We start from the raw sequence: 27351 nt of genomic DNA on the forward strand, positions 1-27351 counted from the left end.
GGAGGAGCAGAAAAGAAAGGTGTAATTGTTAATTGACTCCATGAGATGATTTCCAGAGTATTGGGATGACAGCAGTACATGGGCCAAACACCAGATTAGACTCAAGGCTACTGCTTTTCTCATAGCTCTCACAGGCAAAGAAAAATGAAGTGAGAAACAACACAGCAAACAGCAAAAGCTAGAAGTGGCTATTAACAAATCCTGGAGTTTGATGTACAAAGCCCTGGAGTTTGCTGACCCTGGCCAGCAACTAAGAACCTACCAGCTACTCACTCACTCTCCTCACCACCCAGTGAGAAGGGAGAGAGAATCGGAACAGCAAAAGCAAGAAAAAAACCTCCTGGATCACGGCAAAGACAGTTTCATTAAAGTGAAGGAAAGAGAGGGGAAAAAAGCAACTGATGCAAAACCGGTCACTCACCATCTCTCACAAGCAGACTGATACCCAGCCAGGCTCTGAGCAGTGGCTGCTTTGGAAAGACTCTACTCCAGTTTTACTGCTGAGCAAGATGTTAGATGGTCTGGAATATTCCTTCCATAGGCTGGGGTCAGCTCTCCTGGCTGTGTTCCCTCCCAGCCTCTTGCCCACCCCCAGCCTACTTGCTTGGGGGGGGCAGAGTGGGAACCAGAGAAGGCCTTGAGGCTGTGTAAGCACTGCTTAGCAATGACTAAAATATTGATGTGTTATCAATGCAGGTGTAGCCACAATTCTAGAAAATGATTGAAGAAAATTAACTCCATGCCAGCCAGACTCAGTACAGTGGAGAAACTATAAATTATAGAAGTGGTAGTGACAAGGCAAATAAAAGAACAAATACTTAGCTCTGTTATGTATATGTTAGTATTAATAAGTAAGGCAAAAGAGCTCTATGCTAGCCAAACATTTAAATACTTGTTAAACTTCAGTGTATGAGCAGTGACAACGAGATGATGATTGTGCTTTGAATAAATACTGCCTGTGTTTAGCTGGATTGGAGTCTTCAAGTTGCAGAGTTATGTACAAGCTGCACTTAAGAAAAATCAATAAAAATATGAAATGTTAAGAAAGAGAAAACCTCCCAGTGTGACTGATCAACAGCTTCTAGGCGAAGGCAGAAATGGATGACAAATGCTATTTATTTTAATATGCTGTAACTTGAATGTTTTGGTATTTTTAATAGCCTTGTTTGGGGAAGAGAGGAAAAATGTGGTTTGCATCACTTTGGAGTATATTCTCAAATCCTGTTTCTTTTTCATCTTGGCAGATGGATGCCTTCTAGCCAACCAGTGAGTCCTACTGCTGCTGCATGTCTGGCAGCATCTCTGAATGATCACATGACTCTTGATATGGATGCAGTCCTGTCAGACTTTGTTCGGTCCACAGGGGCAGAACCAGGTCTGGCAAGAGACTTACTGGAAGGTAAGCTTTCAGGACACGAGTATTTCCTGTGTTCACTGCTTGCTTAAAGCAAGAACCAGTCATAAAAAGAGAACTCGGGTCTAAGGAAACAGATGTTTCTTAATATTTTGACTAATAAGCTGACTATAGATTATACTAAGGTAGGTGTTTTCGAGAAAAGCCTTAAAAAGTTCTTAGCATTAGATTGCTGGATTTTAGGTTTTTAAGAGTCATGCCTTAAAAGTATATGTGCCAGGGAGAGAGGGGAGGGGGATTGAGCTGAATTTCATCATTTTCAGCTGCTGAAAGTAGTTGTAAATGTTTCATCTCACTGTGCAAAGCAGCTAAGTTTAGTCTGAAACCGACTGTAAAGTGATCAAGAAACCAGAGGTATTTTGGGGGCCCAGTGATTAATATTCATACCTGAACTTCATGGTACAGGAGTCAAACAGCTAGGTTGAAAAACATCTAAGAAGTCATATCAGAAAAATAACTGTGTATTTATTTATTTTATTGTAGTTGTTTTAAGTTTATAAGCTTAAAAGTAGAAAGACACCTTTGATATTTGATGGCATTTTGTAATACTTGGTTTTGTTCGTTTCTTCTGATGTGGGCTAACAACAATTGTGAAGATGGGAAGTTACAAATGAGTAGGTAATGTCTATGTAAATTGCAAGATGGTTCTGTGGGCTTAATACATGCACACTGGACTTCTTCCCTGAAAGCTTTTTTTTGTCTTAATATGCTTTAAGGAATTGTTTGTTAAATCAATGTAAATACTGAACAGTCACAGCAGTCTTAAAAGTATACATCAGGGTATGTATCTCCTTTTTGCAAGAGCAATTTCACTTTTTCCTATGTGTGCTGAAAGTTTTAAATTTTGCTCTAAGTTCTTTTTCTACTCTGGGTTTTTCAGTAATAAGGAATCATATATTATTAACAGAGAGGTGCACACAATTTTGCAGCATTTCCCAAATCATCTCTGTTACATATAATAAAACCTTAGAATACCTAGCTATGAATATCATTATTGGCTTGCTATATTTAAGAGACCTCTGTTTTGTCTGACTGATTTGATCAACTTGTCATTCTAGCCTAGAGTCTGTCTTGGTCTGTTGATCTTTTGGAAAAAGAATATGAGAAGGTTTTTCTCAGCAACATCAGGACAGGTTGTCAGTGATTCTGCTGATAGAGCACTGACAAAATTTGAAAAAGTGTTCCTACATATACTGGAGGTGGTTCAGAAGTGTTACTTGTTTCCTTGCTATAAAGGATAATGCTTCCAAATAAATACAGGATAGTATTTTTCTGTGTTGTACTTCTCATTTCTGTAGATGAATAAATTCACACGATACATATTAACAAAGAAATAAGCAATTTAATTATTCTGAACAGGCTAATTGACATATGCATCTAGCCAAAATGATTTCCTCCTACACTGCAATTTATCAAAGTAAAAGGGATTGTTTCTAGTTCTGGACAAGATGTGCTCACAGGAACATTTCAGCATGTGTAGTTGTGGCTGCATTTGGTGTAACAGCTTCTAACGCTGGCTGTATCTTGTGCCGGGGGACAGTAATTGATCCAGTGGTTTCTCATTCGTTTAAAAAAGACACAGAAGGGACTTGCCACCCTTACACCATTATGACTGTCTTTTGTAGTTGTCACATTGTGTAGATGCTCTGGGCTCCTTGAGCAGCACCAAAACCCATGATGTAACTTTATTAAAGATAAACAATACTCAGAGGAGCAACCTCTCTCACTACGGTTCACAAGACTATAGCAAATGTGTTGCACCTCGTCTTGGAATAATGATGTCTATAATATCTTCAATTCAAAATTTGAAAACAGGTGTGCACAAATATTTTTGGGAAATGTCAGGATTTGGTTGTAGTTTGTAGCCCCAAAATGGCTGTCATAGAGAACTTTGAGCCAAAAAAAGCTTGCTTCTTATAGACCCTCATTTCCATGTAATCACAAGTTTTCGTCAATTCTTCTAGGGTCCCATAGCTCTTCTCTCTTTCTTCTCACAGATTCTATTTTCATAACTTGCTCAGACGGAATGTTTATATCATGCTTCTATGGAGTGTACGCATCTTTTTCAGGGCTGTTTCCAGTGCTGCTTCCTTTGTTAATTGCTCAATTTCACTATCCTGTAGGCAGTCAAGGATACCAGTTTCTGCTTCCCTATCCAGTTATTTTAATATATTAATTGTTTTTCTTTGATTGTTCTGTGGATGCATCAGGACAGTATTGTGCGCAATATGTGGTGTTCTCCCCGGCAAGAAATGGATGAGTTAAATACACACTGATTATTGTACAAATAGCTAAAAAATCTATACATTGTATATGGATTGCAGATAGATTTTCCAAAATGCCAAAAGCTGTCCTAAATATTGGCTCTGTTGACGTTTATATAATCTGCCTGTCCTTCTGGTAAAATCCCTACAGTTTTTTTTCTGCTGAATTTTATACTGAGCACAGCTACTTGTCTCACTAAAACATTCTGTTTGTTGTGCTTGATGCATATCTTCCAGAAAGTGTCCATTCTTCATTTGAAATGAAGATCTAAAGAGTTCTAAAAAAAAAAAATATATATATATACACACACACACACACACATATATATTAGTTCTATTTATTTGTGCCTGGTTCTTTTTGTCAGTTATTAGTATCCTAAAATAAATAATACTATAAACCAATTGCTTTTCTATGTAATTTTCATAAGCTAAACATGCTGAGCTTCAGGTCTCACTTTCTGTCTCTGTATTTTCTTTATTATTCAAAAAAAAAACATATACAGAAATGTTCTGGCTATTTTGGTATGTATCTTTCTAGTGCAAATATTGCCTTTTTGCAGTTATGTTGTTTATGCTGCTGTTTGTATCTTTGGCCAAGTTTGGCTTTAGTATTGCGCAGGGAGCTTGTGGTCAAGTCTATGTTCAGTTTGACGTTTCACAGTTACCAATTCTAGAATTCTGTGCAGTTGCTTAACCATTAAGGAGTTCGGATTTCACAGACTTAAAATCTTAAAGGCATTATTTCAATGGTATGAGAACTTTGTCATGCACATCTGAAAATGAATGTGAACACAGACTTTTAAAGCTGCATCAAAATTAAAAATGGATTTGTTTTTCTTAGTTCTGCCTAAGAATTTAAATTTATTTTCATGATATTGCTATGTCTATGTTTAGAAAAGCCTTGTATCTGTCTAATCAGCCATTCATTGGTGGATAAAATTGCATTAGAAATTGCTTAGTTTGTGTTTGTCCAATGCTCAATTTGTGTTTCATTCCTACTTTTCAAATACTACCTATTAAGTCTGAAAGGCCAGTTGTAGGTTACTTGCTATTTATGTGATACAGCTGTGGGAACTTGTATGTACAGACTTGGAGAAAGTACAAGGAAAAGTATGTGGAAGCAGAAGGGGCTTAGCACTTAACAGCACATAGACCTACACTTCAGTAAGTCATCAGTCTTACTGTTTGAGTTATCTTGAGTATTGTAAAGAACCTTCCTTCCATTACAGTTTATTCTGATAATTTGTTAGATTTATAAAAAGCTCATTTCTGCTGTTAAAGAAAACTTCTGAAACTTGAGATTACAATCTCACATGTCATAGAACTATGTGTTATGATTGACTCAGTGATGTTTTTCATTAAACTGTATATAAATATTTCAAAACTAAGGCCTTTTCCCAACTGTTCAATATAACAGTGGCGATATTTATGACCGGATGTATTTTGTAAATGTACACTATTTGTATTAAATAATAATTAAGCGTAGCAAAGAATGTTAGATTTATAGTCATGTAGAGTTGTATAACTGGCATATTGTAAAGGACAGATTATGCATTCTTTTCAAGCAGAAGTTTTGATAGCACAAAATAGTTTACCTCATTACTCATATGCATCTATTAAAGTTATACAATCATCTGAGTAATCAAAGTTTTTTCCACACTCTGATGTGCTATGGATGCTTAGTAACTCAGTTGAATGAGAGCTTAGGATGACTTTATAGCTTTAAAGTGTGAATACTGTTCTCTCCCCTTTGTGCCTCCAGCTTTTTTTTTTCCCCTTGCTTTTGAACATCCCAATAACTGTATGCCCACTTCTAGGATGAGAACCCAAGGTAGCTGAGATCATGAGAAAAATCCTTTCGTGAGGATTATGTACAGCTACCCCAAACAGCATCTTATCTCTCAATTCAGGAGGCTCTCATCTACCCTTCTCTGTACTAGTATAATTTTTGTCTTGTGCTCACAGTGTGCCTGCATGCCTGAGCAATAGCTGAGCGAGCTATTTCTGGACTGAATTCTCCAGATGAACTGTCTCCACATCAGAATCTATCTTCCATCAGAAGCTGCAGTACTCTTTGTCTGCTCTGTTAGTTGCTGGCAGTGTCTTTTGCACAGAACACTTCATGCTTGGTTTTGTTTGCTTGTTCTTGGTACCTTTCTGTACTTTTTATACTGAAGGGCTTTTTCCTCCTCTACTCAGCCCTCCTTGCTTTCTCTGTCTGAATGCTGTCCTGGACCACCCAGACTACTTCCATCATTCCTTTCAGTTGAAAGAATAGCTTTCTACCAGCCCTGCCAAAATTTTTAGCTACTATTACGGCTGAATTATTAAAATGGGAAGCACAGTTTGTTCAGCTTGGTTATGATTACGAGACTTTGCAATGTTCATCCTTGTTGTTTAGGACTCCAGGGAGAACACTTGGTTGATCGCTGTTTACACCTTCATCTCTAATCTTGCAGAGACGTCCTCAAATTCATGGCGTCTCCAAGACATCACGAATCCTGATGTTTTTATGTTAATAATTACAAGTGAACTAAAGAATGATGAGTATGTCCCTATGCAAATGACAGGACACCAAAAGCTATTTGCTGACTGTACCAGATAATAAATAAAATCACAGGTTGGGGAGAATATATGACCACCACATATGCCAGCAAATTATAGAGTGGAGAGAGTGACTGTGACAGTTGCTTGGCTCTCTGAGTAGCATTTGACTTGGGGGACACGGAAGCTGGATCTGACATTACACAGCGCAATGGTTCAGGAATCAGATATGTTTGAAGCAGATCGCTTTGTACCAAAAACATCTGCTGCAGACCTGAGAACTTGTCTCTGTGCACTTTCATTCAGGAGGAGGGAAGACTGTAGAAGTTTCTCTCTTCCAAAAAAAAAACCACAACAGATTTATTCAATAAACCTGCCTGAAAACAAGAGCATTCCCATCACTGTAAATCTTAGTGTAACAACCTTTCACATAATTCCTTGAGACAAAGGCTTCATTCTGAACTGGCAGTATCCAAGAGCACAGTGTGAGCCTCTATATCTTTTCCTGAGTTTAAAAACACTTTTTAAAATTGCATTCAAATCTCACATTGAATCTTGTGCACCAGGACAAGATTATTACCAATTCTTTTCTCTTTTATATATTTTCTTTTCTTTCTCTTTTATATATTCTTCCAAAATATATTACCCCCTATTTTTAAACTTATGGTTGTTGGTATTATTATCCTGTCTTTCATGATGAACTTACTGGACGTAGGAAACTAGATGGCTGAAAGACAGATACTTTAAAAAAAGGGCACAGTTTGGAGCGTGGAAGGACACAGTTCATTCCATATTATTGTAAAAGAGGTTTTCCATTAAATGGAAGCATTCTGTGTTTTCATTAGACTAGCCTCATTTTTGAAAATAGGAACTCCAGAAAAGCAAAATACTTTATTAGTCCACTTGTAGGTTCAAGGTTGTAGCAAAACTCCACATCAGAATGAGGTTGTCTGTTCTACTCAATCTTCACTACCTGGGAGATCTGCGCTTCTGATGCTCTTTGACTGTACAGGTCACCAATACCACCATCAGGTCTTTCTGCTTTTGATACTCATTTTCTTTTCCCTCCATTTTGTTTTTTAGTGATTAATTGTTTAGCTCTTGATTGCTGAGAATATATACTCAGGCTTTAATCTCCTTCATAGGTATGTTCCTCATACACTGATGTATATCAGTGAAAATAATTCTGCTTAAGTGCTAGTAGTTGCATTCTTTGAAAATAATTGTGTTCAATATTGATTTTAATAGCCAACATTTTATCTTCATTTGTCTAGTGCAGCAGAGGAATAATTTATGGGGCGATTTAATGTGGATATATGAATGGATTAAAAAAAAAAGTAAGAATAAAAGTATGTGAAAAAGTGTATAATACTTTCAATTTCCCCCCTTGATTCCAGTTAAAAAGAAATCTGAAAAAATCTGAAATCTTTTTACTTCCAATAAAGGCCAAGAGCATTCTCTTGCCTTGTGCTGTTATATTTATGAAAACAAAAGCAACTTAAAACATTTTCATGGCTATCTGGTATATGTCAGAGTATGTGACATATTTTGTGAAATTTCATGGGGTCTCCATTTTAAAATTATTTTTGTTTGGCATGTTTGCTAAACAAATTTTCAGATTCCTCGTTGATATTTTCCTGTTCGCTAATACATGTTCTTTCAAGTTTACTTACTTTTGCCAATAAGCTGATTATGGAGGAAGGTGCTATTTCATATATTTTTAAAACTGCTCCTTTACTGAAAAAGTTAGCATCCTTATCTCTCAACCTTAGCTGGTCTTTACTACTGTTTTTCTTTAAATTAAATCAGTTCCAATTTCTTTGAATTGGTGTATTATAAATCACCAAACATCAAAAGAAGCTCAAAAAAACCTCAGTAGTTTTTCATTCCACAAATGAATTGCATCCACATAGTCAAGTGCAGAGGTAGGTATTTATTGTTTTGGCCATGATTGCAAATTCTTGAGAAATCACTGTCTGGGACAGTTGTTTATCAGTCCCCTTCTGGAAATAAAGGCAGCACGAATCTCTACAATTCTGTTGGAGAACCTGAAACTGTTACTTCATTTGCAGTTTGTGACCTGACCTCTTGAGTGCTGCATATGCCACTTATATGTTTTTGTAACTTCAATTTTGTGCTGTGCATTCAGTAAATGCTTTTCCTGAGATTGTTCTAGAAAGCATTTGTCCTTATTCTCTTATTTGCTGTTGTCAGTGCCTCAATTTTCAAAAAGGGGGATAGATCATAAATTTCCAAATTTAAAGCGTTGAAAGGCAATGAGTCAAAAATGAGCCCATTTCCAAACTTTTTTAGATAATTTAATTTTTCACTTTAAAACTAATCAATCAATTGCTGTGCAAAAGAACTGAGAGAAGTCTAACATGAGTATTATCGTCCAAAGTGATATACCAAACCCCAGCCTCCCTTCCCCCACCTGTAATAGAAAAACTGGGGATGTTTCAGGCACGAGAAGTAGGTGAACATAGCAGAAGGTGGGGAGAGCTGAATGGAAGGTGTAGTAATTGCTTTTTGCCTTCCTTTTAGTTTGATAGAATGAAAATGTGCTAAGTTAGAGCCATCTAGATGCTACAAGATTTCCACTAATTACCCAGAGATTTGGATTTCAGCCCTCACTTAATTTTGAGGATAACAGGGGAAAAAACAAGCACACGAAACATTCTAATTTTACTTAAAACCAAGCTAAAATAAAAGCCCATGCTCAAGTAGTTAATATTGACAGAGAAATTTGACACTTAATGTGACCCAGGTGAAAGAAACAACACTCTCAGCAAAATAGTTTGAAAAGCAGCCCATGCTGGTAGGCATGTGTATCGCTGCTTTGTGCAGGATTAAATCAGGATATGTATTAGATTAGTGGCACAGGAAAACATGAAATCAGCTGCAAGACTCTCCAGATGTCATCTTTGTATATGCATGCTTGTTAATAGCAGCCAGACCCAAAGGCACCTTGAAGTCAGTGGAAAGACTTCTTTGCCTCACTAAGCTTTGGGAAAATTCTTACGCATGAACAGACAGGTCTGCATGGTAGAGAACTGACTTCTTTTCAACTTCTCCAATATCCAGGAATGAAGAGGGCATGTCCCTTTTTCTTCTGGATAGTCTAAGCTGGCACCTTGAATCTCCCATGCATAGAATAGCAGTAATGCGTCAGTTGGTAAGTATAACCTACTTAAAATGTGGCCTAAGGCAGAAAGAAAACCATTAAAGAAAATAAAACAAATTATCCTGTATTTGGTTTATAGTGCCAGGGCTGTACAGGTGGATGAACTTGGAGATTACTAATAAATCAGTTAGAAAGCAGCTTAGTTTTCAGGAAGCAGCAGGTGTGCAGGCAATGACCACTTGAATATAGGGGGAAGGCATAGGATGAAATATTCTAAAATGCCAACAGTATAGACAGCCATCAGGAAATGGAGGATTTGTGAAATTCACTGGCAGTAATAATAATATAATAAAATAATTAAAATTAACAATAAAAATAATAAAAAATAATGCAAAAAGTATAAAAAAATCATATATTTAACTGAAAACCTGCCCTTTTACTTGGATAAATGGTTGCATTTGTTTATATAAATGATGTAGTATTTCACCATTATATAAAAGTAATTGCTGTCTGTTTCCAGCTTTATATAATGCTTGATGAGGGTATACTAGTTCACCATTAATTCAGAAATCAGGAGATGGGCTTTCCAGTCATGACACGTATGCGGTAAAGGAGGCTGGCCCCACAGAGAATGACAGAGATGCAGTAGATGGGCGTCTCCTCAGAGAATAGTGTATGTAAATGGAATTTGAAGAAAAGCATGTAATTAATGGAGAGGGAGAGAGAAATTTACAGTACCGTCATGTGATTGAGTGTGCAAAGCTAACTCCCCAAAAATAGCCTCTTATTCTCCTCTCCCTCAGACAGTTCCTTTTTTAGTTCTCTTGTGGAAGGCTTGGCAAAGGGAAGAGGCAACTGAGCTGCTACTGATGTCTCGTTACACAGAGATCAAAATTGTCATTTCCAGCTGTCTGTTCAGCTTTGAATGACTTTGCATTCTAGCAGAAAATGAGGCAAATGTTAACAGAATGCCCTTGCTACATTATTTTCCTTTTACAACATGGACCAAAATTAAATCCTGTTTTAAAATCTATGGTCTAATTTTATCCTAGTTTTGTATATAAGTTTTTCAGAAGGAATAATGTTGGTCTTGAGTTCCTCTTCTTATCTTATACCTGTTAATATTTGTTAATCTACTTCATGCCAAATAGAAAGAAGTGACTGCATTTAACCTGAACTTGTGGATTGCTTTATTAGCAGTTGGTTTATAAGAACAGACTTCCTTACATGGGAAAGAAGCTGATGGTAGGCTTTGAATCTTAACAGATTGTCAAGTCTGGGGGATTTAAATTTTTATGTATATATTTATAGATATAAAAAAATGAATCATTGTGCACTGACCTGGTGGTACAAAATGAGGATCATTTTATGTTGGTGAAAATTAACAATCAATCAATAATCTTGAAAGATAAAGATGCTTATCATTACTCCAAATGCCTTTCTAGCATAGTTACCTAAAGTTCCTAGGTTTAATAAATAGCTTGTATCCAGTAACAGATCTAGAATTATCAATGCTAGCAATAACTGAAGAAGTAAAAGAACTTTTGCAGTTGAAGCTGGAATTACTAGTTAGCTACTTAACTGATAACTCTGCCTCGTGCCTGTAATCACAATTTTAAATATTTGGAGAGACTCCTATGGAAAAAAGAGGTCCTATGAAATTGTGAGGGTAAAACGTCAGAACTCTTCTAGTTCAGAACAGTTAATTGTAACTTCACCAGCACACACAACTATAAAAGTATGCTGCATTAAAAAGATTGAAGTATAGATGTTAGTCAGGTTCAGCTGAGACATTTAAATAAAGGCTCCTGCTTTGATTTGGGTATTAGAATGATTGAACAATGTCCCTAGTAGTATAAAGGCAATAATATTCCCTTCTGACCCTAAGTAAAATTCAAGATATCATATAATTATTGGCAATTACGAATCCTCTGAACCAACAGCATCTCACAAAACATCATCCTCCCAGATACACAAGTACAAAATAGATTAGCTATACTCAGCTTTTAATTGCTGTTGTGGCAAATGTGAACATTTCCATTTCCCGAATATGCAGGGTATCAGGAGCACAGAAATTAACTTTACACCTAGGCAGGATGGAGTTAATGGTTGATAGGAAAAGGAAGAATTTCAGTGGCTTTCCTGTTTTGGGAGAGCTAAATCAGTTCACAACCTTCAGGCCTTTTTCAATTCTCCTGTACAATTGAATACCCATGCAACCCCAGGAACAAAAATTGTTCTTTTGCTGCAGTTGGCCATAAGTTGGTCTATCTTAAGCACATCCTTGTTCACATGGAGCCCTTAATGTAGAATTCTTGGGGACCTGTTCATTTCAAATAATTTCACCTAACTGTAAAACTACACAGAAGCGTGAATCCGAGTAGATTAGCAAGAGGTCATCATAAATGCATTACCCTGGAGTATTACTTTCTGTGTTGGCTTCACATTGAACTTACAGGTCCATTTCATGGATTGTGTCTTGATGTTCAGTGCCTTCCTCAGGTTGGTTCTTCTTCTCTCTCTGAAAATGAGCTTATTGCCCTCTCTGTTTACATTGTCCCATAATGGCTGTATTCCATTTGGTCAAACTGATGACATGTGAGTCAAGATGATAACACTTGTATTAGATTTATGTTATGAAACATTGTGAGGACCTGTCTTGTTCAGACCTAACTGTAAAACACTGAGTGTTTCTCGTTTCGCTCAGCATTGCAGCCAACACTGTCAGGTAAGAACTCTTTCTTGTGTTCTTGGAAGGAAGACATCATGATGTAGGGATTCATATTGGTTTACTTTTTAACATGCATAACTGCTCAAAATCTAAGCTGAAAGATGACACAGAAGAACGTAGATGGAATAAGGCCCTGGATTTTGTTTTTAGAAATATGTTATACAGCCTGTCAAATACTGGATTTGTGTCTGGTCATTTGTAAATATCTCAGATTGTAAATCCTTACAGGTTGTTTTTGCCCTCATAAGGGGAAGGACCACATGAATTGAGCATTGAGCATTTCTGCTGACAGTTCCTGTGCCTGTTTAATTGATTTGTTACTGATCCACAGTACAGTCTTATGTAAAATGCTGGTTCCGTTAAGTGGCCTAAAAGGGGAGATGATAAGCCTTGCACCTAACAGCTGATGCTTTGCATTTGTGGGGCAGACGCTATGCCGAGAACACCTTTCCATATACTGGCATGGAGTGTTTGAGTCACAGAGGCATGCTCTCTGCGGTAGATTTGAAGGAGTTATAATGGTTGGGATCGTACTGAAAACAAAAGTTTTGTCTGCTGGCAAGAATTTTCCTGTTCTGTGGGCAGGGAAGCTTTGTTGAATTTTTAGTTTATATTTTTTTTTTATAGGGAGGGTTTTTTTTTTTCCTGTGGATGCTTTTTATTAGCTTTAATAATACTGGGATTGTAAGTTTTTTGCAATTCACTAGTGAAAAATACAGACAATGATAGTAAAATACTTAAGAAATGGTTGCAAAAACCTTGGAAGTTACATTGCTGGTCCTAGTTCTTTAGTAGTCCTTCCCTCTTTTTCTTTTTTTTTGTGTTTTTTTTTAAATGTTTTCTAAATGATATTGTATTCAAGTGAGAGTTTCATTAACAACAAAAATGGCATTAAATGTGAAGTAGATGGGCTGATATTGTACCTGATTAGAATGGTTAAAGATTCCAAAAGGTGTGTCTGCTTTAGTTTTACTGCTATCTCACCAAAATACCTTTTTTTTACTTTCTTGTATTTGTCACATTGAAAAATGACACACTCTTCCTTTCAGCTTAGTTTCTTGTTCAGTTTTGTCATCTTTCTGTGCTTCCATAGACCTCATTTTTATTTTCTGAAATACGACATTCTGTAATCTTGTCCAAGTTGCTTTCTCTGTGAGCTGTGTAGCATTTTGGCTTCTTTTTTTCCTTTATTGCTTTGTGAAAGTTTCACATTAGTTCTTACTGGATATTTTTATTGCTGTTGGTTCTTAGATATATGTACCAGCAGTTCATGAACTGTAAACACAGGTTGTATTATAGTTTGTTTAATTCTGTCTAACCTTCCCATCTACATCCTTTTTCTGATATGTTCTTGGTCCTGTTTAGCTTTAGGCAGCATTTTCTGCCCCTTTAAAAATTTCCTTTGCTGAAGCCCTGTATATATGTTGTTGTACAAGTCACTCTTTGTTGTGGTCCTTACTATTTAGATCATTCCTGGTTCCCCATCTCAAATTGCATCCCTTCTAGCATTTTGTTTATCATTAAATTAAGAATTGCTGGTGACCTTTCAAATGTTCTTTTGAACATATTGGAGTAGGTGGATATTTGAAAGCCTGGTGGGGGGAGTGCTTTATAGTTGCATGCTTGCTATTCCTAGTAATTAATGATAACTGTCCTCTAGTTTTATTACATCTGTTTTAAGAAGTGAAAGACAATGGATTTATTAACTGTTACAACCCCACTAAGCTATGCTCTTTTAGCCAAAACAATAAAAAGCAAAAATCCCAAAGACTAAATAATAGTGTGTCACACAGGTCTTGCCGCCTGACTGAATATTGTCTGCCTGAAAAACATAAAATCTAGTATCGGTACAACTAGTGTATGCTGCTTAATGCGTGCCTGATTTTTGTTATTGGAGAGTATGAGTTGTACGATCTGGCAAAGTATGTACTTAACATTGAGCAAGCAAGGATTACTCACATGCTACAGAGCATTAAGAAGTCACTTTCTCCTCGCAGCACAATTGAGTTGAAGACCTGACTAGAGAAAGACTAGGTTAAGAAAAGAGTTGGACCCTTATTCTCCAGAAAAACAAAGGTGAATTCAGCTGTCTAGCACTGTGAAAACTATTGTAAAACCTGAGTGGTGCTCACCATACTGCCTTTATGAAGGCAGAGTGTATTTCTCATCTAAAAAATTACAATATGTGATAGTCTTGAAGCAAACGGTTTAAAGCAAAAGTCCAAAGTTTCTAGTGCTCTTCTGCTTTCAGATTTCAGCTTTCAAACTGATGAGCTTATTAAAATGTGGAGTGAGTTGGAAATGTATCTATTAAAAGAAAGAAATCAGGACTTTGTCAGGAGGTCACTCTGAAACTTTTCCAAGAGAGCATCCAATACAGAGCACTACATAGTTGTATGGTTTTTGGTTTTTAAACTGGACAATATACTATTTTATTTAAAACTCAACAAAGTGGTGATATTTTAAAATAATACCTGGGCAAACAAACCCTTGGCTGTCTGATAGTACAACATTTCTGATTTCACTCAGGAAAAAGTAATTATGTAAATTTATTATAGTGCTATACCATGTGTACATACGTAGCACATGGATCCAATGTAGTGGATGATGCAGCCTACATGCAGCTTGGGGCAAAACCAGGTATGCAAAAAAACAACTACAGGAATATTTCTTGGCCTGTGAAGTTTTCTCTGGTTTGGTTTGACCTCTTAGTTGGCATACACCCAATTTCCTTGCTGCAGAGTCTGAGGAATATCACCGTGTTTATTCTAAATTTCTGACTAACCTATTGGCTCAATAGTTTGTCCATCTAATTCCCAGTCTTGTCCCTAGGCTGGTTTTCTTGCTAACATGCCGTAAGAGGAAAACAGTAGTAGTCAAGGCTAAATATAAAACTTTAGGTCTTGGTCTTTGGTTTCTTTTTATCAAATATTTTCTAAGGAGCAGATAGTGTCTTAATAAGGTCACCTCAACCTTTCCCTCCCTGAACAGCTGGATTTAAGAGCAAACCACTTTCCCCAGCGTTCGCTAAAGATGTGATGCCTGAAGAACAGTGTACCAAGGTGAGAATGCACTCTGTGTGGATCCTGCAGAGGTAGTCTTCAATAGAGAATGTTCTTGATCGCTGCTTCCTTGTCAACTTCTTTCTAGCCTAGGATTTGGAGTCCAGTGAACCTACCACTGAAAGCCCTGGCACTGGGCACTCGGCCCTCATCCCCTGCCCCTTTCTTCTAATGTTGGCACTTTTATGTCATTCCTGGTTGAGACGCCCTAAGGGGAAAGCTAGGCTTTTTGGATCCAAGGCTTGGGAAAATTTCATATGTCTTAGCTTGGTCTCAGAGCCTCAGGTCACTGGGAAGCCCACTTCTGAACACTTCTTGGACTTTTCAAGTTGTCTAAATAGGGCAGAGGAGGTGGGGGTGGGGGAAAGCAGTCCTCTTTGATGAGGAAAAACTGAATCATCTGGAATGCTTCTGAGGTGAGTCCTACTCTTCCTGTTCTTTAGCATCTTTTTTTTAACCATTTAGTAATCCAGTTTGAGGTGGTAAGGCAAAAATGGGTAAGTGGCTTCTTAAATTATATATTGTTTTGTCAAAGTCTTTGTTTTTTCTTCAGGCTGACAATGCCTCCTGTTGTTATTCAAGCAACTATTATTTAGGACAGAAACTCAGTGTAACTGAGTTTATTCTTGAATTTCCCTTTCATGTGGATGCCTGCTGTCTCTGACACTAAAATGTCAGTACCAGCCCTCAGTCTGAGTGCATCTTCCATTCCTTACTCAGCTGCACTTTAGTTTTGCTGGTTTTCCCTCCGCACTAGAAACACTTGGTTTTAAAGCAGAGACCTTTCAGTCCTGTTAAATTTTACACCTGCTGACTCACATAGCACATGCAGCTGTTCTGGAAACAATTGTTCAGTAAGAGTACTCTTTCTGTTGAGTTAGTGAATTAATTTGATTCCAGCCCTGATCATGATTCACTACCTGTGTTTTCTAACCAGCTCTGTGCTGCTCCAGGTTTTTGCTGACTGATGTTCGCTGACCATTATAAACTCAAAGCCTTTCAGATAAACCCACTGCAATCAGTGCTGCTTTGGAGCAATTCAGTTTCTACTAACTGATACAGTGCTACCAGTGACTTGTCATCTGATGTGATTGTGTGTACTGAAACAGTGTTGTTATGCCTGTGAAATACCTGTTTAAATACAATAATATGTCATATAAACAAAGAAGTTACCAGTCACTGAACAGTAGGGTGCATCAGATAAGTAACAATGAAAAAAAAAATTGCAGACAATCTGAAAAAATAGTCTTGCGGTGTTTTTGTCCTTCAGGTTGCAACAAAAAGTCTTGCTTGACTTAATTTAGTTGATGAAACTATGCAAAATAGATTAATTACCTGTTGCTTCTCCTTCAGCCTTGTGGTGGAGGGCATGTCAGTTCCCATGTCAGGTGTAACCTCTGTAGGATAGGAAAGATTGTTCCTTTCTGTTGAGGGCCTGTGGAGGAGATGATGATTAAAGAAAATAAAAAAAGGTGTGACAGAGACTTGTATGAGGAGCAGGGTCTAGGAGATTTCAGAGAAGAACAGGGAACAGATATACGAACCGAACTTAGGTAATAGAAAGAGTAAGTCTTCTCCTAGGGACCCAGGGGGACTGTATGCAGTCTGCTTCAAACCAAAAGGCTGCTGAAACTTGTTGGACAAGTAGCAAGACTGTAAGGAGGGACCTACCCCGTGAGGGACTGGGGGGCATATGTTTGATTTCAATGTTATATGAATTTATTTTTGTTGTTTCTAACCCAGCATACCTCAGGCTTTTTTCTTCTTTCAAAACTTAGTTTGGAATGTAATAAGATACAGCTTTAGAAATTCAAAAGCTTTTGGTGTGCAAAGTTTAAAGGAGGAGAGCTAGGCAGAATTAATTCTATTCATCTCCACAGTCATAAGCCCCACTAGTTTATTCTGTAACTTCCAGCTGAAACTTTCTCACCTGCCAAGTCACATTGCTAGAAATCCTTGCTCAGATCATCTGCTCTGAGCATCTCTGAATTTAATAACCTTTCTGATTTGTTCCCAGCTTGTCCATTGCTTCTGCAGGCTGGTTTTTTTTGTTTTGGGTTTGGTTTTTTTTTTAAATTTTATGCTGCATTAAATTTTGGTACTTATTTGTATTTCTTCACACATTGTTTTTTATAAATGCCTCTTGTTTTTTCCTCTCTTCCTTTCCCCTGATTCACTTTGCTGCCTCCAGTTTGCTCTACTTTGACTTACGGATTTTCTTCTTTAGTTGTCCCAAACTGATGAATTTGCCTTTTTTTTTTTTTTTTTTTTTTTTTTTTTTTTTATGGGCAATGGGAAAAAACAGAAGATCTGTCATTTGTATTTACTTGTGAAAATATAAAGCAAAATGAGAGGAAGCCTTGGCAAAGGGGGCAAGCGTACATGTTTCCAGTACAGAGAATAGCTGAAAACAGTTATGCTAGTCATTTAGGGTGGCTAATATTAAAAAACAATACTTGAGATGGGAGATGGGAAGGTGCTTGCTATGTTCTCTAATTTGGTTGAGGATTTTTCTTTCATTCTGATGCTTGTAGGCTCCAGAAAATTTGGGGAAGGTGAGTCCCGTAATCATTTCCTATGTTAGTTCTCTGAATTAACTTCAGGCTTTGGTGCTCATTGGCACTTTTGTTCAGGAGATGGGGAATACTCCAGGGAGATGGAGAGATTTGCAAATAGAATATTTCTATGTAAGATACATTTAGATACAGAAATTTTATTTTATGTATAGTTTCAAGGCTGTATTATAAGTTCAGTTGCTACATTGTACCATGGAGTGTAACTCAAGAGTCGCTATACAATTTAGTTTTAAATGCAACACACTCTCGGCCTAGTTTCTGGAGGCTGACTGTAATTTTTATGATAGAGTTTTTATATAAGATGATTGTATTTGGCCTAAAACTAAGGGCAGCGGGATTTCTATTAGTCTACTGATGTTCTGCTTTCCTGTTGCATACATCAAAGCCCCGTCACACCGCAGTCACTTACAGCACATGCAAAGTGATTTCTGTTAGATTTCAGAACTTGAACACAAAAATATCTTGATCAGGTGATCTGTAAGAAATGCCCTGACATCAGAGAAATGCTGTCTGTGTTCCATTAATACCGGTCTATTACTCAAGGATCTGTACTGAGTAAACCCAGGTTGCTGCTGGGAGTCATGTAATGCTGGACTTGTAGCATTGCCAACACTCGGATAATACGGTTTTGTTTAAACGTATGTTTCCTAGAATTATATTTATTGTCACCTTCACTTTTTAAAAGAAGTTTTACTTTATTGCCCTCACTGTTGAGAAGAAGACTTTTTTAACATACTGTTCCTTCTAAAAACAGGACCAAAGAAAAGCAATCCCTACTCCAAACGTTGACAGGTGATCACATCAGTCTTGGGAACACATGCATGAATCTTTGATGTTTAGGTTGAGTGACTTGATTCAGATGATATATATAGTTAGAGCAGAGCCCTGACTGGCTTATAGCCATTGAATCTATGTGGGATTTTTAGAAGAAGAAAAAAAAAAAAAAAAAAAAGCACTGGCAATAATTCAAGTGCTTGCTCTGGGATCTCTGACAATTTTCACTGAAATTACATTTTGTCCTGTAGTCTTTCTAATACAAGATTACAGCATAACATATATAATGATTCTATGTCACTGACGTGGTAGTTTATATTATGGACTACTCAAGATGTATATAACATTCTTGCTTGGTGATATTAATTCTCTTTTCACAGTTCTGTTTAGTACTTCAAAACCTGAGATAGTTTAGCTCAAGACTGTAGGTAGCAGCAGTTTGTGCTGTTTTTTTCCTACTTGTTAGGTTTTTGTTCTTCACAAAAATGACTGTAACAGTGAAAGACTTTCTTTATCTGTATAAAACTGCTTTGTACTATTTTTAGCTTATTTTCCTTTGTGTAAGCAAATAAGTTAAATATAACTGCTACCCAGGTAATGTAGCTTCTCAAAGTATATAAAGTGACAACCTCTTCTGCTGAAATAAAACATGTGTTAGTCAGAATCGGGTTACTTTTGAATTCCCAGAAAAAGTGTTCATGGAATGCTGTGAGAGTCTCATATAATTAGTGGGGTCTTTTGTCTTGCTATTAAGTATTTTTAATTTTCCAGTTAAAAACAAGTACTTGGAGAATGCTAGGACATCAATGTATTTTAACTCAGCAGCATTGTTTGGAAAATAACATACAAAATTCTCAACATTTTTTTCACCGTTATTTTTTGAGAGTGACAAGTACTGTTTCACCACCTGTACTAACCAGACTTCTTTATCTCTGGCTATTAGCCTGTGTTCTGTTATCGCTGGTCATAGCAGTATGATTAAGTGGGAGCTTGGATGCAAACCTTTCAGAGGGTTCTGTGTTGGCAGGTTCCATGAGCAGCTCACCCAGACACGGAACCATGCTGACTGAATCCTCTTGCTGCATGTTTTGTTACGAAACACTGTCCTATATTATCTGCTTTCTAAAAGACTTTTAAAATCTCAGAGAGCGCAAGTTCTCTCTGATGTGTAAGATAAAGGGACCTAAAGTATTTTGCATTTGCATTCCAGCTGCTCTGCGAATAGAAAGATAGAAAGTTTCTCACTCTTTTGTACTGTAACACTAACAGTCATGTCTTACTGTCATTGCTGCTAATTATTATTTATTAATACAACTGTACAGATGTGAATTATTACTGCCTCTCATTATTTTATGTTAAATTATGTGGGCTTTAGTGTTCATCTTAAATTGCCAGTTTCTGGAGCCATTTGATTGGAATCAGAGCAAGAGAAGTCCTGGCATTGATTGCCCTATATTATGAAATGTGGATGAGAGGAGAGCTGTGGATACCTTTTATCTCAATGTTAGGAAGGCTTTTGACACCATTTCCCACAGTATTGCTATATTCAAGTTAGAATATTACAGTCTGGGTGGGTGGACAACTAGATGGGCAAAAGATGGTAGTGGTTAATGGATAGCTTTCTAGCTGGAAGCTGGTAACAGATGCTGTAACACAGGGGTCTATACCTGTTTAAAGTCTTTATCAGTGAGGCAACATCAAGTTTGCAGATGACACCAACTGGGAGGACAGGTTGATGTCTTCAAGGGCAGAGCTGCAGTTCAGGGGAACCTAGGAATGGGCTGCCAAGGGAGGTGGTTGAGTCCCCATTCCTGGAGGTATTTAAAAGAAGCGTAGATGAGGTGCTTAGGGACATGGTTTAGTGGTGGGATGGCAGTGTTAGGTTAACAGTTGGACTTGATGATCTTAAAGGTCTTTTCCAACCTAAATGATTCTATGATAATTGGGAGGAATTGTTCCCTAGGAGCAAGGGAATTGACCAGCAGGAACCTGATAAAATTTAACAAGGATAAACACCGAGTTCTGCACCTGCAAATGAAGAACCCCCTGCAATGACACAGGCTGGGGGCCAGCTTGGCAGAAAAAGACCTGGAGCTGCATATGAACTGGCCATATCACCTGACAGCTAGGAAAGCCAGTAATATGCTAAGTTATATCAATGGAACCATAGGCTGTCGGTTGAGGGAAGAAGTGATTTATACCTCTCTACTTTGCACTCATTAGACATCTATAATACCGCCTCTAATTTTGTCTCCCAGCCCCAGTCAAAGGAAGACAGCTATAAATTGGCTTGAGTTCTGGGGAAGGCTACAAAGGTTGTTGGGGGCTGGAGCACAAGTCCTGTGAGGAGAGACTGAGGGAGTGGAGCTTGTTCAGGCTGGAAATCGGGAGGCTCTGAGGGGATCTAACAGCAGCCTTCCAGGGCCAGTAAGAAGGTTATCAGGGAGTCAGAGTCAAGCTCATCACAGTGGTGTGTGGTGGGAGGACAAGGGGCAGTGGGTATAAGTTGAAACAAGAGAGCTTCAGAGTGGACATAGGTCCCATGAAGACAGTCAAACATGGAAGCAGTTTGCCCGGAGAGGTTGTACAGTCTCCATCCTTGGCATTTTAAAGACCGAGCTGAGTAAAGCTCTGGGCAATCTAGCCTGATCTTATAGCTGACCCTGCTTTGAGCAGGAGGTTGGACAAGAGCTTCCTGAGGTCTTCTCCAATTATGATACCAAGAAAAGTAAAATAGGAATAATAATTAAAAAAATATTTCTATCTTTGTCCATTTGCTGTGTACTTTCAGGTGTTTATCAGCTGCATTTTTGTTGAGGGAGGAGTGGTTGTGAAATATTTTATCCAAAACCTCTGTTCCCTTGCTGATGCTTTAAGAAAGAGTGATTTATCTGTTTAAGTTTATATTTTAAGTGCATGTGAAGATGGTTTCCAGGTTATCAGTCTTGTCACATACAGATGTGAGCAGAATGTCCTTTTGCTGTTTGGCAGGCAAAAACTGGGACTTGACAGCAGCTTTGAGTGACTATGAGCAGCTCCGGCAGGTACACACTGCCAACCTGCCACAGGTGTTCAATGAGGGCAAATACTACAAGCAGCAGGAGCCAGAGCAGCCTCCCCAGGTGACGAAGGCTGAGCGACCATGCCTGCAAAGGCAGGATGACATTGCTCAAGGTAAGAGCTCTTCTGCAGGGCTTTTGTGGACAAGCAGCTTTCTAGCTTGTCTGCTTGCAAGTTGTGCTTGTCAGTAGGGAGTTGGAAGTCGTTTGCCATCAGCCTGTGAGCTGTGTCCTTGTGATGGGATTCACAGAGCTCTTGCTGGACCCTACGTTTCACATGTTTCAGTTGTCATGAGCTTTGTCTCAGTTATGCAAGTTATGTTTTTCTAATGTGTGATTAAAGTACAAAAATACGTTGTCCCCAAGCAGTCTTGTGGTACATATAACAGGAATTAATTAGAGGGTGTCACAGGCCACTATCGTATGTAGTTTTCTATGCTTATTGAGACCAAAAAAAGGTTAAAAAAACCCCCGTATTTCAAACTTTGCATTCTTACACACAGTATGTGATTAGGGTGTATGAAGTCTATGAATAAATTTCAGCTTTCAAATTTTGGGGTTTTATGGTTCCACAGAAGGAAGGACAACCTCCTATCCCCTGCCAAATAGAAATTGAAACCTTAAGAAAAATGAGTCAACTACCTCTAGCAGTTGATTTCCAGTACAGGATGATAAGCATTAGAATTTTTTTGTTTGTTTTCAGATCTTTTATAGGTTTTGTATCAGATCACTATCTCTCTCATACTGTTGGAATGTATTTTTTTATATATATTAATTTATCAAGGAACTGTAGTTTGCACTGAAATAAATCTAGGAGTCTGATAGCTTGTCATGTAGGGAGGTAATAGCATTAGTCTGGTGATGGCTTTCTATGCAATCACTAGAAGGAACAGAAAGTCTTTCCTTCTCCTGCTGGCTCTTCCCTCCTATTAAACAGGAAATGGCATCAGTACTTAGGAGTGTCAATAAAGCATTTTTAAAATTTATAACTTCCATCAGTAAAAAAGAAACTGCAGTGCTTGTTACGACTTCTTAAAAACACTGAATACAAACAAAGGGAGGAAGAGTAGCACGCTGTAGTTGATGAAACTGTGTCCCTTTGTCCTCATTAGGATATATCTCACTCTAAAGTTCCATGTTATTAAACTGCACAGTTTACACTGAAGTGGCCATTTGATATTTTAGTATGGGGTAAGTTTGGCTTTAAATGCCTGGACTGACAGTAACTTTGCTACCATTTCGATGCATAACTGATGACTTCATGATCAGAGAGCCATCTCTGGCTGAAATGTGAAACTGGAGTGAGGAGGGTGTTCAGGAGGAGCAGAGAAGGGAAAGGAGGGTCTTGTTATGGACCAAGTACTTGGAGTGGAGAATGCAGCCAACAGGTGAGGTCTGGTCCATGGTGGGAAGGGGTGACGAGGTGGTAAGCAAGGGGATGGCAACCAGAGATGCTATCCTATACTTCAGTTCCCCTGTTTAAAAGTGATTTGGCTGAGAAGTACAGGGAGAAGAAAGAAATGCAAATGTAATAAAATTAGAAAAACTTTGATCCATAAGAGAAACAAAAGTTCTCAAACTCCAGGAAAATTTATTTTTTAATAACCATTAATCAGTTTGAGTTGTTTTAAAAACAGTATTAGCTTAAGTGATGAGCTGCATTTAAGCTTCTTTATTAATTTCTGAAGGCACAGAAGCACATAAACTTATTTTAATATAGTGTTGTACGTGTTTGAGAGTTGATCGCTAAAGGCTAGTTTATGGTAGTATTTATGAAGCTACAGAGGTGAAGTTGCACCAAAAGTTTTTTACAAAAGCTTCCAGTACGATAAGATACCCATTTCCAAGGGAAATCAATGGAAATATTATCTAACTTAAAACTAAGTAAATCCCACCAGGAAGCTTTCTGCATACTCAAAAATGTAAGAAAGTCCATAAACATGGTGTCAGCTCACTAGTAAATCTCAGTAAAATGCCCAGGATTCTTTCTAATACTAATTTAAGATAATCCACTTTCTGAAGGATGGCTAGAGAGAGTGCAACTCCATGTAAGACCTGAGGTCAACCTGTCTGAAGCACAGAAAGGCAGTGGTACCTTGATGCTAAGGAGTGCCGCTTCTCAGATGCAGAAGGAAACTTTATGCTGAATGTTAAACTGCTGAGAGAGAAGAATAGTAACATTTGATGAACATAAATTTTAAGCAGCTACAAAACATTCATTTTGGTTTTTAAAAATATAAACAGGCATACAGGGCAGAAACTAAACAGAAGGAAAATACCAGTTTTGACTGAATGATTTATGGTTTAAGTACTTGAAGAATATTTCTGTTACCCATCTGCTGATACCAGAACTGAGGCCATATAGTAAAGTGAAATGACATCATAGTAATATTTTGTCCCTTTCTTAATGTTTTAATGCTTATTTTGCTTTAATGACCTTTTACAGTTTCTTATGTAGCATTTGTCCACAGTGAAATTCAGTAAATTATAATATATTAGCTCATAGGTTTTTCTGATAAAATAATGCATTCTTTTGTACCAGGCTTGGTAATTTCGTCATTCTTTTTGAATTATGTATTGTTTCTTGGATCAGGACTTTAGAACACACATGTGCATAAAAACTGAGTTTGTCTTAAATTCAGCATAATTACATTAAAATTATTTTCAGCCAGATTGTTCTGAGATTAAAACAGTATGGCAGACTTGATATGAAGTGATTGCAAAATGCTGGATTTTTTTGATTCACAAGAAGTCAACTTAAATTAAGAGTTCAAAACATTGATTATCACCTGTCTGCCAGTAAATGTTTTTTCTGATGCATCTTTGGAAACTAAAGATACATTAAAAAAAATGTTTAATAGAAATACTTGTCCTTCATATCTCGTTATCTATACTGTTCATCTGTTTTGCTAGAAAGAGAGTAAAGTTCCTATGACTCACCATAGGGATCCCTAATAAGAATTAAGCTATCTTTTACAGTAGGGAAATAACCCAAAAAAGGTAACAAATGAGAAGTGGAATAAATTCCTGAGTGAAATGAATGGGCATTCACCAGACTTGGTGTTGACAGGTCTTTATGTAGTCCTACAGGCAATAATATCTCTTTGGTTTCTCTACAGAAAAGCGTCTTTCCAGAGGTATTTCTCATGCCAGCTCAGCCATAGTCTCCCTTGCTCGATCACATGTAGCAAATGAGTGCAGTAATGAACAGTTTCCTCTGGAGATGCCCATCTACACATTCCAGCTACCAGACCTTAGTGTGTACAGTGAAGATTTCAGAAGCTTCATTGAACGTGACTTAATTGAGCAGGCAACAATGGTTGCTTTGGAGCAAGCAGGTGAGTAAATACTTCAGATGTCAGCAGCTGGGCAATCTGACATTTTGGTTGACATTTCTAATCATGCTTCATTTCTGGAGCTTGTGCATCCTGCATGGGAAATAAATGCCAGAGAGTAAAAGCTGTCGTGGTTTAACCCGGCTGGCAACTAAGCACCACGCAGCTGCTCGCTCACTCCCCCCCTCCCTCAGTGGGATGGGGGAGAGAATCGGGAAGAAAATAAAAGGTTAGAGCCAGGGCTGAGATAAAGACAGTTTAATAAGAGAAAATAATAATAGTAATAATGAGAATGATAACAAAATATACAAAACGAATTATGCGCAATGCAATTGCTCACCACCCGCCAACTGATGCCCAGCCCGTCCCGAGCTGTGATCAGTCCCCGAGCCGCAATCACTCTCCCCGCAACCGACCGACCAACTCCCCCAAGCATGATGTTATATGGTATGGAATAGCCCTTTGGTCAGTTTGGGTTAGCTGTCCTAGCTGTGCTGTGCTCCCAGCTTGTACTGGCTGAGCAGGAGAAGCTCAAAAAGTACTTGAGTAGTCTGAGCACTACTTGGTAACAGCTGAAAACATCAGTGTGTTATCAACACTCTTCTGGTACTAAATCCAAAACACAGCACTATGCTAGCTACTATGAATAAAATTAACTCTATCCCAGCCGAAACCAGGACAAAAGCAAATACTGTGGTCTTTGCAAAATGACACATTTGCAAAGACACAAATGATCCTCTATTTATTTTAAAACATTTAATAGAGAAAACTGTTGAATTTACTTATGAAACAAAGATATTGAGGGAGGAAGTAACGGAGGACTGATGGGGGAGTCATGCAGCAGAGAAGGATGTGAGTCTGGATGGTCAGAGGGGGTTGGTACTTCCAGTTCTCATGAGGAAATTACATTGCAATGACTAAAAAAGGAAACATCTTCAACTTCTGTTGCAGCTTGAGAAAATAGTTTTTAAATATTTATTTTATGTATTGATCGTTATTTTTGTAATAGGAAACTAAATAATTTTAAAGTAATACTTAATTATTGCCTGGGGAAAAAAGTGAAGAAATCTAAAATTAATTGTAATTCAGATTTGTTAGTAGTTTAAGGTTTTAAGTCAGTTTTGAAAGATATGGAGAAATGTATTTAAAATTAGTATCTGTGCCTTATGAAATAGCAACTGTATTAATGAACCATGAAATGAACACATCTATGTAGTGAAATGCCCAACTCTGACAATATAAAGGAGTTATAAAATCAGCTTTCATGGCTGCCTGTGGAATATCGAATAGCCAGTTGCTTTTTTCTGTTGATTGCTATACTGGCTTGTGTAACACCATGTATTCACCTCAGAGTTCATTCTCAAAACTCAGTGCATAGTCATAGTGTGTTGTGTTCAAACTGATAAGCTATTGCTTGTTATTGATCAGGGCACCACATTGTAGTATTTCGTCAAGACCTCTGCCAATCTGGTGTCACATTGAGTACTTACCATGGGTTGTTGTATGCTTGGTTTTTGGCTTTTGTTTTTGAAAAGCAAGACATACTCAGATAATAGCATCAAACAGTAAATACTTATGAAAAAACCAAAGACCACCCCCACCCACCCTACCCCACCCCCCAAAAAAAACCCCCAACGGAACCAGCTAACACAGGAAGGACAGGGGAAAAACAGGATGGCTCTTCTTCTGGCTGCTCTGCCAAACACTCCAAATTCCATAGGGCTGTCAGAAAAGACCTTGCTACAGTGTCATTGTTGACCTGCCTGCTTTGGTGGAATTGCAGCCTTTAGAGTCAGTTAATGCAAGAGTACAAACTGGAGGATCATAGTGGTTTTCTGACCTTAAAATCAGGGAACATGTGAATGTAGAGCATGTTCATACAGCTGGCTGGCTTTGAACTTGATACAGGGCTGCAGAAACTACCGAGTTTTCTGCCTCAGTATTCCTCTCTCAGATCTGTCTGAAAATCAGAATAAATCATGTATGCTTTTTTTTCACATTACTTTAATTAGGGCAATAACTTGACTCACACTGGAAAAGTCCCTTCTTCCGCAGAGCCTCTTGCATCCTGGAAAGGAGGGTGTTTTGACCATTTGAAGTGCTTGTGGTTTTGATCACAGGTATTCATGTAGCCTACATAGAATTAGTTTACTTATGTGACAATTTTGTTCACATTTTTGTTCAAACTGGAAGTTCCTGGGAAACAGTTCTTCAGTTCAAGTAAGTTAAACAGGTCAAACAGCGTATGTTTAAGAAAGTCATGTAAGACTTCATGTAAACTGACCTTTTGTCTCAATATTTAAGACATAACATTATTCAGTTTCCTTCTATTTCCTGCCTGGTTTAGACATGTTGTTGTCTGAAATGAAGGGAGTGAATTAATAAGAAAGTCACTTAACATTAGACATCTTATTGTCTCCTACCAACAGAGGGCCCAGTTTGACTGTGGTTTTGTCAATGACATAAAA

General features: G+C 37.8%; 1 protein-coding gene across 1 annotated transcript in view; it reads left to right on the plus strand.

Moving 5' to 3' along the window:
• Positions 1 to 27351, plus strand: part of OTUD7A (OTU deubiquitinase 7A) — a 57824-nt gene that overhangs the window by 766 nt on the left and 29707 nt on the right. Inside the window, exons 2-4 of the mRNA XM_035899519.1 lie at positions 1245 to 1399; positions 21481 to 21663; positions 24668 to 24886. Coding sequence (XP_035755412.1) covers positions 1249 to 1399; positions 21481 to 21663; positions 24668 to 24886 — 553 coding nt within the window. The 5' untranslated portion in view covers positions 1245 to 1248. The remainder of the gene's footprint in view (positions 1 to 1244; positions 1400 to 21480; positions 21664 to 24667; positions 24887 to 27351) is intronic.

Source organism: Egretta garzetta, unplaced genomic scaffold, assembly GCF_000687185.1.
Source record: "Egretta garzetta isolate BGI_Z169 unplaced genomic scaffold, ASM68718v1 scaffold287, whole genome shotgun sequence".
NCBI lineage: Eukaryota > Metazoa > Chordata > Aves > Pelecaniformes > Ardeidae > Egretta > Egretta garzetta.